The sequence below is a fragment of the Cervus elaphus genome, chromosome 10 (assembly GCF_910594005.1).
Source record: "Cervus elaphus chromosome 10, mCerEla1.1, whole genome shotgun sequence".
Lineage (NCBI taxonomy): Eukaryota > Metazoa > Chordata > Mammalia > Artiodactyla > Cervidae > Cervus > Cervus elaphus.
In genome coordinates, this window is record NC_057824.1 from 17,937,870 (window position 1) to 17,955,811 (window position 17,942).

General features: G+C 46.4%; 1 protein-coding gene across 1 annotated transcript in view; it reads right to left on the reverse strand.

Moving 5' to 3' along the window:
- The window catches only part of LOC122701328 (CREB binding protein), a 119,191-nt gene that overhangs the window by 47,924 nt on the left and 53,325 nt on the right, over positions 1-17,942 (reverse strand). Inside the window, exons 3-4 of the mRNA XM_043914145.1 lie at positions 15,899-16,075; positions 721-961 (exon numbers count right to left, since the gene is read on the reverse strand). Coding sequence (XP_043770080.1) covers positions 721-961; positions 15,899-16,075 — 418 coding nt within the window. The remainder of the gene's footprint in view (positions 1-720; positions 962-15,898; positions 16,076-17,942) is intronic.

Below are 17,942 nucleotides of genomic sequence, written 5' to 3' on the forward strand. Positions count from 1 at the left end.
TCTCCATCAGGACAGGGTTACACCCGGGACTCACAAGTGTCACAAGGGGAAGCAGGGAGATCAGGGAGACTCTCCCCAAGGTTAGGAGCACAAGTGAGAAGAGAGAGAAAGAGGATAAAGATTAAAGGGAAGTTAAGGAAGGCTTCTTAAGGAGAAATGGGGTGTCTGTGTGAAGACCAGAGAAGGGGCACATGCGTGCACGATTCTCCCCCCTGGAGAGGAAGGTGGAAGGAGGTGGCAGGGGTGGGCAGTACACACAGGTCCCCAGGACAACCGGGCCAGGAGCCCGATGAGCCAAGACAGAAGGGCAGAGGGGCAAGGCAGCGGCCCCGGCGCCTGAGTGCACAAAACGACTGCAAGACAGATGCTCCAGGCTTGGGGAAAGGCGTGTACATGCATGTGTGCGCACTACACTGTTAGAAAGAAAACCTGAACTAGACATGTATGGCGAAGACAGTGCTCAAGAAGGGACACAGGTCTTCTGTGACAGAGGAAGGCAGAAAAGAATGAATGCAGGGCGCAGCTCCACCAGCAAAAGTTCACGGAACGTCATAGAACCACACTGCCTTTCTCCTGGGCAGGTGAGTGTCCAGAGGCATCTGACTGGTCAGCATGTGGGGACGTGGGAGGTGGGAACCTTATCAACAGGAGAGGTGCCAAAGAACACCAGCTGAGTCCACCCTTGGCTCCACCACCAGGACCTGAGCGAACAGCACTTACCTTGACACGCCTTCCCAGCCTGACAATGCGTCATGTGATTCAAGACGTTTTTCATGGTTCGACAATGTGGGAGTGAGCAGGCCCGGACCTCTCCGTTGGCTTGTTCTCGCCTCTGACATTTATGAGCGTGAAGCAGTAGGACCAGCTGCTGCTGTATCAGTTTGCGTTTTTCGGGATCTGCAGTGGGGCCCGTTGCAATTGCCTGTGCAGGTACAATTCCCACTGATGTTTGCATCTGAGACTAAAATAAAACAAATTAACACAAACATTTTAATAAGCTTTCAGAGTTCCAATTCATGTTCATTAACTATTTTTTCAAACTAAGGGTAAAGCTGAGTGACAGTGTAGGCCACAGTGAGAATGCAGCTGGTGAGGTTCTTTAATTCATTGGCAATTTATCATGCTACAATACATACAAGTGCAGGAAAAGCTGTTATTATATTAGGCTGAACCATATGAAACCACTGTTTCTCTAAGCCAAATGATCAAACATTGGCAATTCCATATGATTCAACCTAATAAAAAGATCGTCAAGGACTGACCAATTCCAACCCACTGTGCTCTGACAGAGCAGAGGAATCAGAGCCACCCTGCAGATTCCTAATCTTCTGACTGGAAGGACAATACCTGCAGCATTCATTATTTCTCCTAAAAGATTAAGACAGCATTTATCTTGAATACAACCATCCAGTACAATCGTTAATGCTTCGCATTCCATTAAAATTTCTACTTGGACATCAGACAATATTTTTTCTAGGTATTAGATGATCTGCTAAAGATAAAGAAACAGAGCTTAGTTACTACTTCTATCCTTTCAAAATAGTAGGCCAGATCAACCATACCTCTTAACTGCAAAGAACACGGGGACCTGTGGAACTCTTACTCTTTACCAACTACCAACATTCTTCTGAAATTTACCAAAGAAACTTTGAAATGAGAGAAATGTAGTGTTCCTAACATGCAACAATATAATCCATATTTCAGGGATTTTCTGATCTACTGCTCTGATTAAATCACACTTCTGACTTCATTTCCCAACACCTAGTGCCTCCCATGAAGTACAACACAGCTCTGATTTTTCAAATAAAGAATCAAAACTATATACATTTGCAACTAGGGGAATACCAAGTAAAAATATATTTCTTTATGAACCAAAGTTCACTGTAAAAAGTTAGAGCATTTTGTGTTTTGGTTTTACGCTGATGAGAACTCATAAAATAAGTACACAGAAAGCCACCTGGCTTCGCTCAGGAGCACAACTCTTAGAACCCTAACCAGGAACCAAAACAAAAGCAAAATTCAAGCCGAGAGGCCGAGTGTACTGAGTGCAGAAGCAACGCCCGAGGGAAAACAGCCTCCTTGCCTTATGTCTATTTCCCCGACTGTAAAAATAATACATGCAAAATGTGTGAGACAAGTGCTCAGGGCTGGTGCACTGGGAAGACCCAGGAGGATGGGATGGGGAGGGAGGCGGGAGGGGGGATCGGGATGGGGAACACATGTAGATCCATGGCTGATTCATGTCCATGTATGGCAAAAACCACTGCAATATTGTAAAGTAATTAGCATTCAACTAATAAAAATAAATGAAAAAAAAAATACATGCAAAATGTGGAAAGCAAAGAACTAAGGAAATACTTAACACCTGCAATCTTGAGAGCCAGGAGTTCACTGCGGAAGTGCAGACAGGTTTTTCTCTTTCCAGTCTTTTTTGTATGTACGAACCATGACCAAGAGTCTTATTTATATACATTTGGCCTGCTATTTATTCTAGGTTCTGCCCCGTACCAGTTAAGTTGTAGCATGATGTGTAGTGAACATGTGGCTGCACATTCATTTATCCAAACTCCAATGACTGGGCATAAACTGTAGCCATTCCTCTTTTTTCTGACACTTTAAAATAAGGCTCCAATAAACAAACAGCCTGCGACTATGCCCTCTGCAGCATTCAGTACCTACGTTAAATGACTCTGCATCGATCAGCTTATTTCCACTACAAAGTCCAAGCAGAAATCAACAGGAACAGAAGAATACGGGAAATGTAAGATGATCCCTGGTTAGGTCTCTTTTGCATTTATAAAAAAATTTCAAAAGGGAAAAAGTAGAAAGGAAAGGATACCATTATCACATCTAACCAAATGAAGGATTCTTTAATATCTTCTAACATCTAGTCCATACACAAATTTCTCAACTTGTCCCCAAACTGTCTTTCAGAGTTGGTGTGCACAGATCAGGACCCAGTTCAGGCCCACACCCTCCACCTGGTTACTGTCTTTAAGTTTCTTCATCTCCTGCTACCCTCCCCCACCTTTACTTTCTCACGATACTGATGTCTAGAAGAATCAAGCTGTTGTCTTCCTACCATTTCTTAAAATACAGAAATACTACATACAAAATAAATAAACATAAAAAGAGGTATCATATAAAAATCTGGTTAAAAAAACTCAACCTTATGATTAAATTATAAAAGACTTTTAAAGTTACTAAAAATTAACACATTGTTTCTCATCTGCAATGTTCTCAGTAACACATTCGGAACTGTATTTGATGGTATGCTGGAACCTTAACATGTAGAAACAGCACAGCTGGGAAAACAGCATGTCCAAGTCTTGGTCTATTCCCCATCCACATTAGCTGTTCAGCAAGTCTACACACCGTTTACACATCTCAAAAACAAACCAGAGGATGAAGCGGAGTCACCAGCAACATGAAGCAGACAACATGTCTCATGTCCCTGGGTTAGCCTCCCCCCACGTAACTCCATGGGCTTGCATGAGGCTAGTCCAGATTGCAAAGTGCTTACAAACGTGGGGCACATTTAATTTCCTTCTCTCTTAGGCTGGTGCTCAACAAGACGGAAGAGCTGTATGAACTTCTGCAAAAATCTGTCAGAAGCAGCCTTCAGATTCTACTAACTTCTCAGCTCAGTCCCCACTGTCCAGGCGGGAGAAGAGAATTAAAAGAAAAATGCTTAGACAAGAACCTCTCTTTAAACATACAGAACAGAATTTGCAAATTCCCCCAAAAGTACTTTATAATTTTAGGAAACTTTATTTCTGCAATAACCAAAGATATTTTGGAAAACGGTAAAAATGAAGGAGGAATCTATCTTGCCATAGATTCTTAGGTATGTAACCAGAAGCATAAACCATGTGTAACAAAAAAAATAAACTAGACCACATTAAAATGAAAAGCTTTTAAGCTTCAAAGACACTATCAAGAAAATGAAAGACAACCCAAAGAATGGGAGAAAACATCTGCAATCACAGATGTGATAAGGGACTTATACCTAAACCATTCAAAGTACTCTGAAAACTCGATGATTTAAAAAAAAGGAACCTAGAATTTTTTTAAATGGACAAAGTATATGAAGAGACATTTTCCCAAAGAAGATACACAGAGAAGCACATGAAAAAACTGGCATGTTTACTGAAACACGAAACACATGAAAAAGCACCCAACAACATCATCAGAACCACAGCGAGGTACTATTTTACAGCTGCCCGCATAGCTACGATTTAAACATGAGACAGTAACAAGTGCTGGTGGAGAACTGGCCTCTCTCACACTCTACTGGAGTGTGTGTGAAAGGGTGCAGCCACTTTGGAAAACACTCTGGCAGTTCCTCAAAAGGTTAAACCTGGAGTTACCATCTGGACCAGCAATTCTCTGAAGCATACGTGTAAGAGAACTGAAAACATATGTTCACACAAAAACATGGACACTAATGTTTGCAGCAGCGAGATTCCTAACAGCCAAAAAATGGAACCAACTTAAATGGGCATCAAGTAGAGACTGGAAGAACATGATATATCAAAAAAAGAATATAACCCAACCACAAAAAAGGAAGTACCAGTACATGCTACAATATGAGTGAACTTCGAAAACATTGTGCTAAGTGAAAACGCGTCACAAACAACCACATATTCAATGAAATGTCCAGAACAGGTAGATCCTTAGGGGCAGAAAACAGATTAGTGGTTGCATCTGGCTGAAGATCTCGGGGAAATGGGAGGAACTTGCTAACGGCACAGACTTTCTTTCTGAAACATGAAAATGTCCTAAATTTGAACATGGTTGCTAATGGCTGCACAGAACACTAAATGCCACTGAACTGTGCACTTTAAAGAAGGGAACTGCATGGGAAAGCGATTGTATCTCAATAAAGCTGTTTTAAAATGAGTTCTATCTCACTAATTATCTAAGAAACGAAATTAGAACGAAGAAGCATCTTTCACCTATCAATATGACCACAGTAAAAAAATAATAAAGAAAAATGTCCATTCCTTTTGATCCATTGGTTCTATGTCTTATAATTTATTATTAGGGAAGTAACCGGACTTGTGTGCTAAAATGTGTGTACAAAGATAGACACCACACTTTGATTAAATTACTGAATACTGGAAAATTCCCTAAATGTCTAGAAAAGGCAGACCAATTAAGAAAAATTATGGCTACAGACCTCATGAAATCAGATGCAGGCATGAAAAGTAAGGGGAACCTGAAGAGACCCCAGTCAAAGCCACATGGAATAGAAAGGCCTAGAGCCAAGCCCTAAGCAAATCCTTGACCCACCAAGCATTGTGAGATATAATCATTGTTATTTGGGGCAGCTAAGCCCATGCCCCACAACTACTGAGTCTGCTTGCCCTAGAGCCCGTGATCTGCAACGAGAGAAGCCACTGCACTTAGAAGCCCACAAAGCGTGACCAGAGAGCAGCACCTGCTCGCCGCAACGAGAGAGCGCCCGCGCAGCAACCAAGACCCAGCAGGGCCACAGCACCCACAGACAAGCCCCGACCATAGCGCAGACCTCCATGCTTTCAGTGAAGTGAAATGGAACATGTTACGCTACAGAGGAAAGCTATTAAAATAGTACCATAAAGTCATTCAGCTTTTCCTTATCACCTTCATGCATTGTTTGAATGTTTTACAAGAAGTGTCTACTATTTTTATAACCAAAAAAACAACAACAACAACAAAAAAAACCCACTTAGGGAGGAAAATCAAAAGAATCAGTAGAAAACAATGAACAATTAAATATTTTTAAAAAACTGTGAAAGTATTAGAAAGTGGTAAAGGCCTTTGTAAAAATATATAAAGCAGTGGTTCCTAACTAGTCCCCAGTAAAACCTCTTCAAATACAGATCCCCCACTCATGCCTCCCAGAGACTATGGTTCACGAGATGGGGGTTGGGGGGGGCGGGGGCAGAGGCATTTGTGTCCAAGCTCCACAGAGGGTGCTTCCTCACAGTAGCTTTACACTTCTTAAAGGTTTTCCGAAATGAACATGGATGCACTTTTACGGTTACAATAAGAAGACACACTTAGGAGAGACACTCACAGGTGACTCTCATGCAGCGGCAGTCATGTGTACTGGGAGAGCGCCTGGGCCAGACCACCGTAACAGTGACCAACACACACGCAAAGCATGTGACACACACGAGACAAGGCGGACAGCGCAGGTGTGGGCGCTTCTCCGTCTTCACTTCTCGAGGACTGTGCTCGGTTCATACCCGCCCACGGCCCAGAGAGGGCGAGCGGAGGCCCACGCAGCCTCGTGGGCGGTGGCGGACTGGGGGGCCGGGGGGCTGTCTAACAGCAGAGTTCCCTCCTTAATTCCTCTGTGCTCACCGTGTCAGAGGGCTGCCACCTTGCATTTGAAGAGAATGTAACAGGAAAACTGAGGGAGGTGGGAGGGGGGTTCAGGATGGGGGACACATACACACCGGTGGCGGATTCATGTCGGTGTATGGCAAAAACCACAATACTGTGAAGTAATTAGCCCCCAATCAAAATAAATAAAGTTTTTTAAAAAAAGGAAACCTGGCCAAGGACAGGAACTAAGCAACTTGAGAAACAAAAACATACTAAACACAAGTACTTTCATTCTTACCAGTAATCAAGAAATGCAAATCACAATAATTGGACACTATCTCCTCCTGTCAAAGGACAGAATGATAACCCCCAGCCTTGGGAGCATCATCTGATACTAGTGACCTGCTTCCTGGCTTTTGCTGGAAGGCAATACAACAGTATCCATCACAAGCTTTAAAATTCATGCAATACATTTTGGTAACTCCCATCAGCTCACATGCAGTTCCTAGTGGTGGAAGGGGAAGGTGACCGGGGAGCAGGAGTCACAGGTTGCCATCACGACCCCCTGCCTGTCAACATTCTGAACCAGAGTGACAGCAGGTGAACGCAAAGTGTACAACCCAAGGGCTGTGGAGGGCACAGCCCACTCACCCCATTTCATTGCTACATCTTTTGTGCTTTGCATGTATCTTTCTGTCAGCGTAAACTCAACCATCATTTAAACCACTGTCCATTAAACAGCCTTGAAAAACAAACATTTTATGTTTATTCTGGTGTATTTCTTAATTTTAAAGGAGCTTGCTGTATTTTTATCAGGTCTGTCATTGTTACATAGGTCTGAGTAATCAGCACCGACCCCATTTTTTTAAAACGCCCTTTATCCTAAGAACAGGATCACAGATGTGCACAAGGAATATGTATAAAGTTTATCCTGGCATTCTTTCTAGAAAAAGAAGTTATTTTTCACAAAGTATCCAAGAATAGATTATAATGTCTGCAAAGGACTCTGCAAACAGTAAGAAGCAGAAAGTGACAGACAAGTCAGGACAGTGAACGAAAGTGCCTCCTCTGACCACATGACCACCACCCCCCATCTGCAGGGCTGGGGTTCCCGGAGACAACTGTTCAGATAAGCCTGGCCCAGACCTTCCACATTACCGATGCAGTCCAGACCCCTACTTCTCTGACATCCTCCCCCAACCCACCTGGAAACTTTACTTCTCCCCAGTCTCCACTTAAAAGTCAGGAAATGACACCAAAGCGAACACCAGGTGGGACAAAGGGTTGTTCTGCAATATTTGCTTGTTCTGATTCCCCCAGAAGGACCCTAGAACAGCTGGTTACACAAAGCTTTGCAGTCATAAAATAGAGAAAATGCTCATTAAATGTACTCAGCTATCAAACCAGGAAGAAGTGATAATCACCTGAGATGATAAAGATCAACTGGTAAGAAACAGAACAGTTATTTAGATAGTATAATGCTTCTTGTGTCTTCATTTTGTTTGGTGTCTGTTGATTTTTAAAAAATAAGATTACCTAACAATTTAAGATTTAAATTCAATAAGGAAATAACTAAAAATGATCAAGTTGGACCAGAATGATCTCTAAGCAATCTTCCAAATCAGAAACACTGATTTCACACTGGAAAACAGACGGCTAAGGCAAGAAAGAAACCTCATGGACGAGAGAGCACAGGACAGACAACTGGACAGAACCCCCCCCCCCAACCCAGCGTCACTCCTGCCCACCTGGAGAGTCGATCTGCCCCGGGGGCTGAGGGGTCAGGTACACCTGTGCAAAGAGACCCTGAGGGTAAAAGCTGCTGGGTCTACTCCAACAGCCAAGGGGACAGGCCCACCAGATCCACACGTCTCAACTGACTCATGAGGTCTTAGGAGCATCAGCCCCGTTACTGTACAACCAGGCCACGAGAACTACCCATCTACTTAACAACTGGCTTCCCAGGTGGCTCAAGGGGTAAAGAATCTGCCTGCCAGTGCAGGTAGACATAAGAGATGTGGGTTCGATCCTTGGGTTGGGAAGATCCCCTGGAGGAGGGAGGGCACAGGAAACCCAGTCTACTATTCTTGCCTGGGAATCCCATGGACAGAGAAGCTTGGTGGGCTAAGGTCCATAAGGCTGCAAAGAATCAGACATGACTGAATCAACTCAGCACACACAAGTTTTAAGGAATTATCTTCTCGACCACACATCTATATGAATATATTCTTCAAGAACATTTATTACAGTAAGTTTTTGATAACTTGGCAAATTAATCATTTGACAGACAAATTAGCTTTTGGTGGCTTGAGCCTAAGTGCCATTTCAGATAATTGTGGAAAAGGTAAAAAAGAAGTTTGGGAAGTTGGGGCCACACGAAGACAACTGTGACTCTTCAGACAGGACACTGCACTCACATCTTTGGTAGCTGGGAATGTCTCCTTCCAGACCCATTAAATGTGCTGCCTACTGAGTTCTACCTCTTAAAAAAAAATTATTTAATTAAAAAAATTTTATATATAAGTATAATCATTTAAGGTGTCTACTGAGTTCTTCCTAAAACAGTCACTTCATTTCCCAGAACGCCTGGTACAGTCTCTGTATTTGCTGCTAGCGGGCGGGCAGAAATTCTGACACTAGTGTGTACTGGGCACAACTTGTTTAGACACGAAGAACCTGCCTCCTAAGTCTCCACTTTACATGGAGTCAAAGACCTGAATGTCTCTGGAGATAATTCATGTTGCTTTACCTAGAAAGCTTCACTGAAGAAAAGGCTATGATAATTAGACTCTAGAGAAGACATGGTTAATGGAAACTGGTCTTGGAAAGAAGTTAAATGACTTTTTTAGCTCCACTGGGTCTTTGTTGCTGCATGTAGGCCTCCTCTAGTGTGGAGAGCTGGGGCTACTCTCCAGCTGCAGTGTGTGAGCTTCTCACTGCAGTGGCTTCTCCTGTCACGGCTCTAAGCGCGCAGGCTCAGCAGCTGTGGCTCAGGGGCTCAGTGGCTCCATGGCATGTGGTATCTTCCCAAACCAGGGATCAAACCTGTGTCCCCTGCAGTGGCAGGCAGGTTCCTAACCACTGGACCACCAGGGAAACCCAGTTAAATGATCCTGATTGAGTACTTCCAATACCAGTACAACCAATACAGCTGGTTCCTACTATCAAAGAATACTATAAATATTTCTCAATTTACGTTTTTTTTTAAATATTTGCAACACATCATATTTTGGGCTTAGACTATGTTTCCCAGGCTGATATTTATTGCCAAAACAAAAGGGGATGAGTTTATATAGTAGAAAGGGTTTATATAGGTGCCGGTAAGAATTTTAGATTAGAAGTTATTCTTCAAAGGCCCACAAACTCATCTTCTCAGAGGTCTCGAAGTTACAGGTGGAGGCGATGAGAATAAGAAAGGTAAATGCCTAAAATTACAAGAACACTTGGAGGACTAATAGTGAGAGCAAGCACTTACTTCCCAACACTGTCCCTTGTATTCCAGTTCAATTACTGAGGCATAATTCATAGCCACAGAGTGATTTTCTACAGAAACTGCTCTCACAGTGAAGAGCTGACGAGACTACTCACTTGTCGTTCCAGTGAAGGACAAGAGTGCTGGAAGCTCTCTCCCTAGTCCTAGGGTGGAAGGAAACACCAGAGGGCCAGTGATTTTAAATCCATGCTTGTGAAGTACAAGGAACTACAGACAATGCTTTACCCACATGAGCATTTAAAGGGCAGCTAAAACTAGGATGAGCCAGTCAAAGACAACAACAGGTAGAGACGCTTGGGTTCATGAAGTTCAATCAGTTTAAGTCTTGATTCCTCAGTGATTGGAAACTGGATATGAAGGACGGAAAATGATGAGACAAGAAGACAAAAAGCGGGAGGGAGAACAGTGAAGGTTTCTGAAGTGCTGAAGTGGACACAAAGACTAACAAAGCAGGCCACTCCCCAGTGGGCATCTGGGCATCAGGTTCCTGACACTGCAGGGGACAGAGCCTCTGGAAGCCTAATCTACACCAGAACCACTGGAGGAGCGTAGTTCAACCACAAGAGGAAGAACAAGTCCATCTACTTGGCAATTATCCTGAAACGTCTTAGAGGGAAGTAGGTGGCACACACTGGAAAACTGAGAAAGAAAAAAACGAAAGTCTCACAAGTAACAGTGAGAGACAAAAAGATTCCCCCCCTTCCCTCTAAGAGATTCTGAACCAGGAGGACGCAGGGCGGCCCAGCGGCCAGCCTGATGCAGTGGGTCCACTGCCTCACTGAGAAGCAGACAGAACCAACTCCAAGCACACAGCTTGCCCCGGAAGGGCCAGAGCTGACGATGCGTCACCACGAGCTGCCAGCGGTGCTGCCCCCAGCTGTCACTGCGGCCCGACCCTCCTCGGCACGGAGCGCCCTGCACAGCCACCCTCCCCGCCTTCAGAGACCTGAACCAGCAGCTGCCCGGGGACCTGTCCAGAGCCTTCAGGTTCCAATTCTCTGACACAAGAACAAAATGAATCCTAACACGACTCCCACGAGCTACTTATCTTTCCTTTAGTGAGCAACTTTAACAATTTACTGACCAGAGATGTTTTTGTTACCTGAACTTACTGACCAGAGATGTTTCAGTATTCACTTATGTAACAAACTGCTGACCACAGGTGTGAGTTTCTGTAAAAATCCCCCAAGCAATAATGTGTTATCAATCAATTAATTTATTTGGTTGTGCCAGATCTTAGTTGTGGCACATGAAATCTTCAGTCTTTGTTGCCACATGTGGGATCCAGTTCCCTGACAGGGACTGAACCCGGGGCCCCTGAGGCGGGAACAGAGTCAAGCCACTGGGCCACCAGGGAAGTCCCTCCTCCATTACAACTTCAGAATAGCAAATTCTCCATAATACAGTCTTTACTTTTTCTCAAAACAACAAAAAACCCCATCACACAGGAACTTCCTGTTAGAAATAACCCTGTGGAAGACCACAGTGGGACACCCACAGCAGACTCTATAGAGAGAAACTGACGGTGGGGTCCCTCTGGTCACCAAACCTTCTTAGGTGAGATAAGCCCAGAGGTGCCCCACCTGAAACGGGGCTCCTTCAAAACAACCCCACACCCATCATGAAGGTCAGCAAACGGCGCAGTGGACGACCTGGTTTCAGCTGATGCCCGAATTCCGACCCCTTCCTGCTAACACTCCCATGCTCTCTGTTATGACCTTTTCAGGTGAAGATGGCAAGAAGGGCAATGTCAGTGAGGGGTCAGGCAGCCCCTGCTTCCAGAGGACTGCCCTGAGACAACGCCCTTCCGCCCAGGCAAAGCTCTCCTCTGAGACGGCCCACGTGGACCTTGAAGCCAGGCTACAGAAAGACAACCCAACCTATGCCCCCACCAAAATCATTCTTCTTCATCTGTAAAATTTATATAATTTTGAAATTCTTACATCCACATGAACTATCCTAGAAAACTGGACAGTGAATACATACATTTAATAGTTGTCACTCTTATTAATTCAAATTATAAACAATAGCATACATACTGAGTCTTATTAGACCTAAAACTTGACTATTTCTAAAACACATCCTGGTTTCAAAGATGCTACAATGTGGGGGGGTGGGGGAGAGTGCATCTTAGAATCATGATATACAGTGTAATAATATGGTGAAAACTCTCTAAGAACTAAAAAAGTCTGTAGAAAGTTAAGAAATTACAAATAAAATGGCCGGAGACAGAGCTGCAATGAAATCCACGTGAAAATTCAGGGAGATGCGGCACTTGCTCCTGAATGCTGTCCTGGGGATATGGACACCCCCAATAAGGACTCCGTCTGCAATGGGGGCTCTGCACCCTCGGGCGCCCGGCAGCACAGCCCAGAGGGAGACCTCAGGGCAAGGCGAGCCTCGGGCTTCTGTGACTACGGGCCCCACAGCCCTCATGCTTCCTGACTGCCCCACACACCTACCTGCGCGATCTTTGGCCCTCACCTCACTCACCACCTCATCCTCTCTCGGTCTCCTCTCCCACCTTCAGTGACACCGCCAGCTCCCGTGGACAGTGGCCGCCCTACTTGCATGTCCGTCCATCTGCCTGGCCTCTTCACCTGGACGTCTCACAAGCATCTCAAGAGGAGCAGGTCTACGCTGGAATTACGAGCACCCTCTCCTTCGTCACCTTCTCCCAGCCCGCTGCTCTGCTAGCTCTGTAAGTGGTCCCACCACCCACCAAGTCATCTGTCACGGTGACCCTACTCTAGCGGCAAATCTCGCCTGGTCTCCTGTCCCCACTGTGATCAGTAACCTCCAGGCCCCCGTCGCCTCTAGCCTGGACCGCTGCAGCGGCCGCTGCCACCCACAGCCTCCCTGAGACAGCTCCAGCTGAGCCCCTAGTGCCCACCTCACACCACTTTCCCCTCATCCCTCCCTGGACTTTCGCTGGCTCCCATACAAGTCATGCTCTTCCAGAGCCCTGGGGTCTCCGTGGCTCCTGCCCACCCTCCCGAACTTGCCCTTAAACCCCATTCTTCGTGCAGCTCTCTCTGCTGGTTTCATCTAAGGAGGTCCCCATGTCAACTGCAACCTCCGTGCGCTACTCAGACCTGCTGGAGCAGTCTGTATTGATTATTTGTTTTCCACCACCACCACTGCCCTCCTACCCCCGCAATTCCATGGAGGCGAGCTCTTCATCACTCACACCCACATTCCAGATACACCTGGGCTCAGAAAAGGTGCTCAACAAAAGTGGCAAACTAAAGGACCGGCCGCACCCCCAGCTTCCTGTGCACCTCCAGTGACGGAGAGGAGACAGGCACGAGCCCCTTGGCCAATGACCGAATATCTAAACGGTTCCACAGAGAGCACCGGGTGAGCTGGAGTCAGAGTCCTGCACTCACCCAGGCAGCACACGGAACCTAGCTTGGTTTTACAAGGTCGCTCTCCAAAGCATGACAAAAACCACAAATACATTCAAGGCTCCAAATTTTTCTTTTTTTTTTTTTAACTAAAGAGACCTAAGTCTTTGGTAACTGCTTCCTTCCTGTAGATAACAATCTCTGAACTCCAACAGGCCAGATACAATTTAGAAAGTTCAAGGAAGACCACCAAATATGTTTGAGGAACTGACATAAGTGATATAAACACCCCAAAGAGCTCGGAGCCCCTAAAACATGACAGCCAAGACCACTGAAAGAGTTCTGGGCCTTGCAGAAAACAGGCTACACAGCCCTGAATGAACTCAGTCACACCCTCAGCCTCCTCATCTGTAAAATGGGAGGTGAATGACGTCTTTCAAGAGGCTGTGAAAGAGTAAGGTAGAACACACGATGAGAAAGCACTTGGACACCAGGCAAGTGACGCGCCCTCACGCCCTGCTCCTCTGACGTTCCCGCCAGCCCCTGTGCACGCCCAGCAGCGTGAAGGCCGAGGCTTCAGGCGTACGTGCTGGGGAAGCTCTGGTGCCTCACAGGTGAACGTCTGAGGACCCTACTCCAGAGACAACGGCTGTGCGTCACTTCCCAGGTCCACCTGGGTCCCTGTGGGAAAGTGGTGGCTAGGCTGGCACAGATCAAGGCCCTGCCCCAGTTCGCCATGCTGTCCTGATGGGGGCCAAGGTTGGGGGGGGGTGGGCTAGCGGGGAAGAGCTGGTCTCATTTGTTAGCTTCACAGACAGAAGGATGAGATTTTATCATTACTGCCTCCCCTAACCATTCCCCAGGGCAGGGGCCTTCAACTGGGGCTGGCTGGGGGGTGGTGGGGGTTAGGCAGGGAAAGAAAGGGAATGGAGGAGGGCTGGGAGCACTGCGTGGCGAAGGCCAGGGACCCTGCTACGTATCCATAACACACAGCACGGCCTGTGCAACTGAGACCCCCGAAGTGCCAGCAGAGAAGCCCTTCCGCAGCCCAGAGAGCTCCAGGCCAGGTGCAGGTGGACAGAGAAGCTTCTTTCCCACCTGGTCTGACCCTGCCCTTGATCAGCGCACCAGTCCCAGGAATTCAGTCCCGGGAGCTGCAGAGGAGGGCAGGGTTTCTGCCACTAGGCTGTGCGTGAAGGACAGAGGGTGAAAAAGTGGGGCTGGAGAAAATTTTAAAGAAGAAAAGGGAGGGAAACGTTGGGTCATGGTTTCCCAGACTACAAAACACAGGATGTCTATGAAAAGCAAATGCTTTTACTCCCGAAGCCAAAATGTGCTCCAGGTCACTGAGCAAACCCAGGGGACAATCAGCAGCGCTGAAGTCCACACGACTGCCCCCCACTGAGGCCTGGGAGAGGCAAGGCCAGGGAGAGCAGGGCCGGGGGTTGGGGGCGGGGTGTGGAAGCAGCAGTGGGCTTTGCCATAAGTTCTGGGTCTGCCTGGCTGCGAACAGAGCGATCCTGGCCACACACAATCACTGGAGGAAAGCAGACCCAGGGCAGTCAGAGACGCCCACAGGGAGAAGTGGTCAGCACTCAGAGCAGCCTGAGGACAAGTCTCATCACTCTTACTCTCTCTTGTTTTAAGATGAGAATGTGGCAAACAGAGCAAATCTGACCAGGACACCGAGGTATCACCCCGTTTCCTGATTTTTATAAAAAAACAAAGAGGAAGAGACCCAGCTCTTTCTGCTTCCAACAACCTCCAGACTGCTAAGTACTGTAAGTACTTAGTTCTGGCAAATGTCCCAAGTTACAAAAGATGCTAAGATCCAGGGAAGCGGATGACAGTGATAGAGGAATTCTCTGGGATGTCTTCACAACAAATACTTCAAATTACAGTTTTTAAAAAATCAGAAGACAAAGAACAATCTTTTTTTAACATAACCCCCAGCTTTCTTCTGAGTCTGCCCAGATGGCTCCGCAGAGCTGCGTGGCCGGCAGCCCCAAGGCTGGCCCGGGGAAAGGAGAGTGACTGCTCCAGGCCCTGACCCCATACCAAAGGCACATCAGAGACGCAGCGGCCACGTGTGCACAGTGAGGTCCGACAGAAGAACACACTTCCCGTGAGTGGCTGGGACTCAAGCGATTCCATCTTGCGGCACAAAGGAGCTGTTTTCCCACTGATCCCTGGGTTAGTGAAATTGAGAGTTACAAGGGCAGTTTCTATTTTATATGTAGGAAATCTCAGGGAGAATGAAGACACGTGAAGCCATCTGTCAAGTCAGACAGGACACACACGTCTCAAGACAAGGCACAGTTCACTGAGATAAATGTCCTTCGCTTGACTGTGACAATAATGGATGGGCTTCTACTGACAGCCTCAACCTCTGACAGACAGGAAGTGTAAAAAAGCCAAAAAAGCCCATGTCCCCCATTTTCTCAGCTCTCCTACTGAATCAGAGGGTGACTCTGGAGGAAAGTCAAAGTGACTCATGAACTCCCTCCCTCCTGGTAGGGACCATAGGAGGACTAGCTGAATCATCTTTACTAGCCCCTTATGGGCAGCTCATCACAGAAAATTAAACTCACGGAGACAGCACACACACAGGAAATACGTGTTATTTTCCTATCACCCACAACACACTTCTAGCTTTAGATCTTCACTGTCAGCACAATTAAAATCCACACACCGAAGCACCCATTGGAGACCCATAGCTCTGAGACCAAGGGCAACTCACCATGTTTGGCACATTGGTGACTGAAGCGTTCTTGATGTCTGCGGCGAAGGGAGGCAAGCTGTTGACCATGCTCTGCTTGCTTGGCAGCTGAGGGTTCACTCCAGGGGCTCCCATCTGCTGCCCTCCAGTTTGACTAAAGGGTTGTCCAAATGGACTTGTGTTACCAGTCATTCCCATCTGTAACAGAAAGAGCAACATCAGCCGTCCTGACATGACCACTTATAAAAGGAAGGGTCTCAGAAACGTTCACTGTGACCCACTGAAGCAAAAGTCATTATTTCCCTTTGGAACCTTCCTTTCAATTATAAGTTAAAGGTGCATTCTCAGGGTTCACAGCATTATGAACAGAGCAACTTGCTCAAACGGCTACAGACTAAAGACAGAAGACAAGTAAAGCCGCTCCCAGCATCCGGTCTGTTCCCGCCTCCTAAACACCACCCCAGAGCCCATGCTCTTCTACCCTCACCCCTACGCCTGACTCCCTACCCGCACCCCCATGCTGACTGAGGCACTGACAGTCAGAAGATCACGTGGAAAACAAAACCTATTCGAGTCACTGACAAAGGGGCACTCCTTCAGCTTAATCCTTAGTTACTCTGCAAGTAGTTTCTTTCAGCTACCACCTCCCTCAATCAGATTTAAGTTTCCATCAGTTCAAAATGCACAGTAGAAATACTGACAAAGAAATGATACAATGTCTGGGGTTTGCTTTAAAATAACCTTGTGAAGCAAGGGGTAGTGTTCCTGGAGAGCGACTGGACGAATGCCGGTGACTACTCACCCAGAGACAGGTGCAGGGGGTTGTTATACCAGCCCCTCTAATACTGTACCTATTTGGAGTTTTCCATGATAAAATCTTATTAGTCGCTAGGCCATGTCCAATTCTTTGCAATCCCAAGGACTGTAGTGCACCAGCCTCTTCTGTCCATGGGGCTTCCCAGGTAAGAATACTGGAGTGGGTAGCCATTCCCTTCTCCAGGGGATCTTCCGGATCTAGGGGTCAAACCTGTGTCTCCTGCACTGGCAGTGAAATAAAATAATCTGTATAGTAGATAAAGCCAAGAATGGGAAGGAGGGATTCCACCGATGCCTCAGGGAGGGAGTCAGCAACCCCCTCCGGGGTCCCCTACAGTCAAGAGGCCACAACCAGGACCTCTCAGCTCCAACCTTCACACGTCTGAGTCCCCACGGGGAGGTCCTGCTGTTCGGCTGCCCCCCTGGAGCAGCAGCAGCAGAGACACGTTACTGAGAGACGGGCTTTTCTAACCTGCCCGCCTCTGCTCTCTCACGAAGCTGCAACAACCTATCTGCTGCCTACTGCCTGTTCTGCGATTCTGGGATCCTGGTGCATCTGAGGTTTAGCAACGGGGAGGAAGGAGTCTCCCGAAGAGAAGACCACCCCCTTTCCCTAGGGGAAAGTTTCCATTCAAGAAATCACAGCTCAGTTCTCTCCACCAGCCTCACGTGGTGACTGTAGCACCAGCCCATTCACACAGGCTAACTTAGGTTCCTTCCTTTCCCTCACCTGAAAGATGAGCGTCTTGCACAAGACAATTGCATTATTTCTTTCGGCTCTAAAATTCTAGGTTGCAAACAAATAGATGCTCAACACAATTGAGGCTTTTCTGCTGAAATATCCACATAAAAACACAAAACCAAACAACTGTAACCAAAAAGATTTTGTCTGGCATTTTCATAGGTACTAGTGGTTTCCAGCCTCGCAGCTGATACTTCCATTTTTCGAACATAAACACATCCTAGCCACCATTTTTGCCCTATTTGCTTTGAGTAAACTGAAACGAATTTAAACAACTAAAAGTCAAAGTCAACTTGAGTAAACTGAAGTAAAAACAAATTCTCTACAAAGCCCACAAGGAGATTCCACTTTAAATTCACATGACTTAATCAAGGAAAGATTTAACAAACTTTTTTTTAACATAAAGGACACTTCTGATTTTCAGCTAGGTTCCTTCAGTTGTTATCTGAAACTAAGAACTGAGCCAAAAACCTGTATTTTCAGGAAGTGTTACACTAAACAAACTCT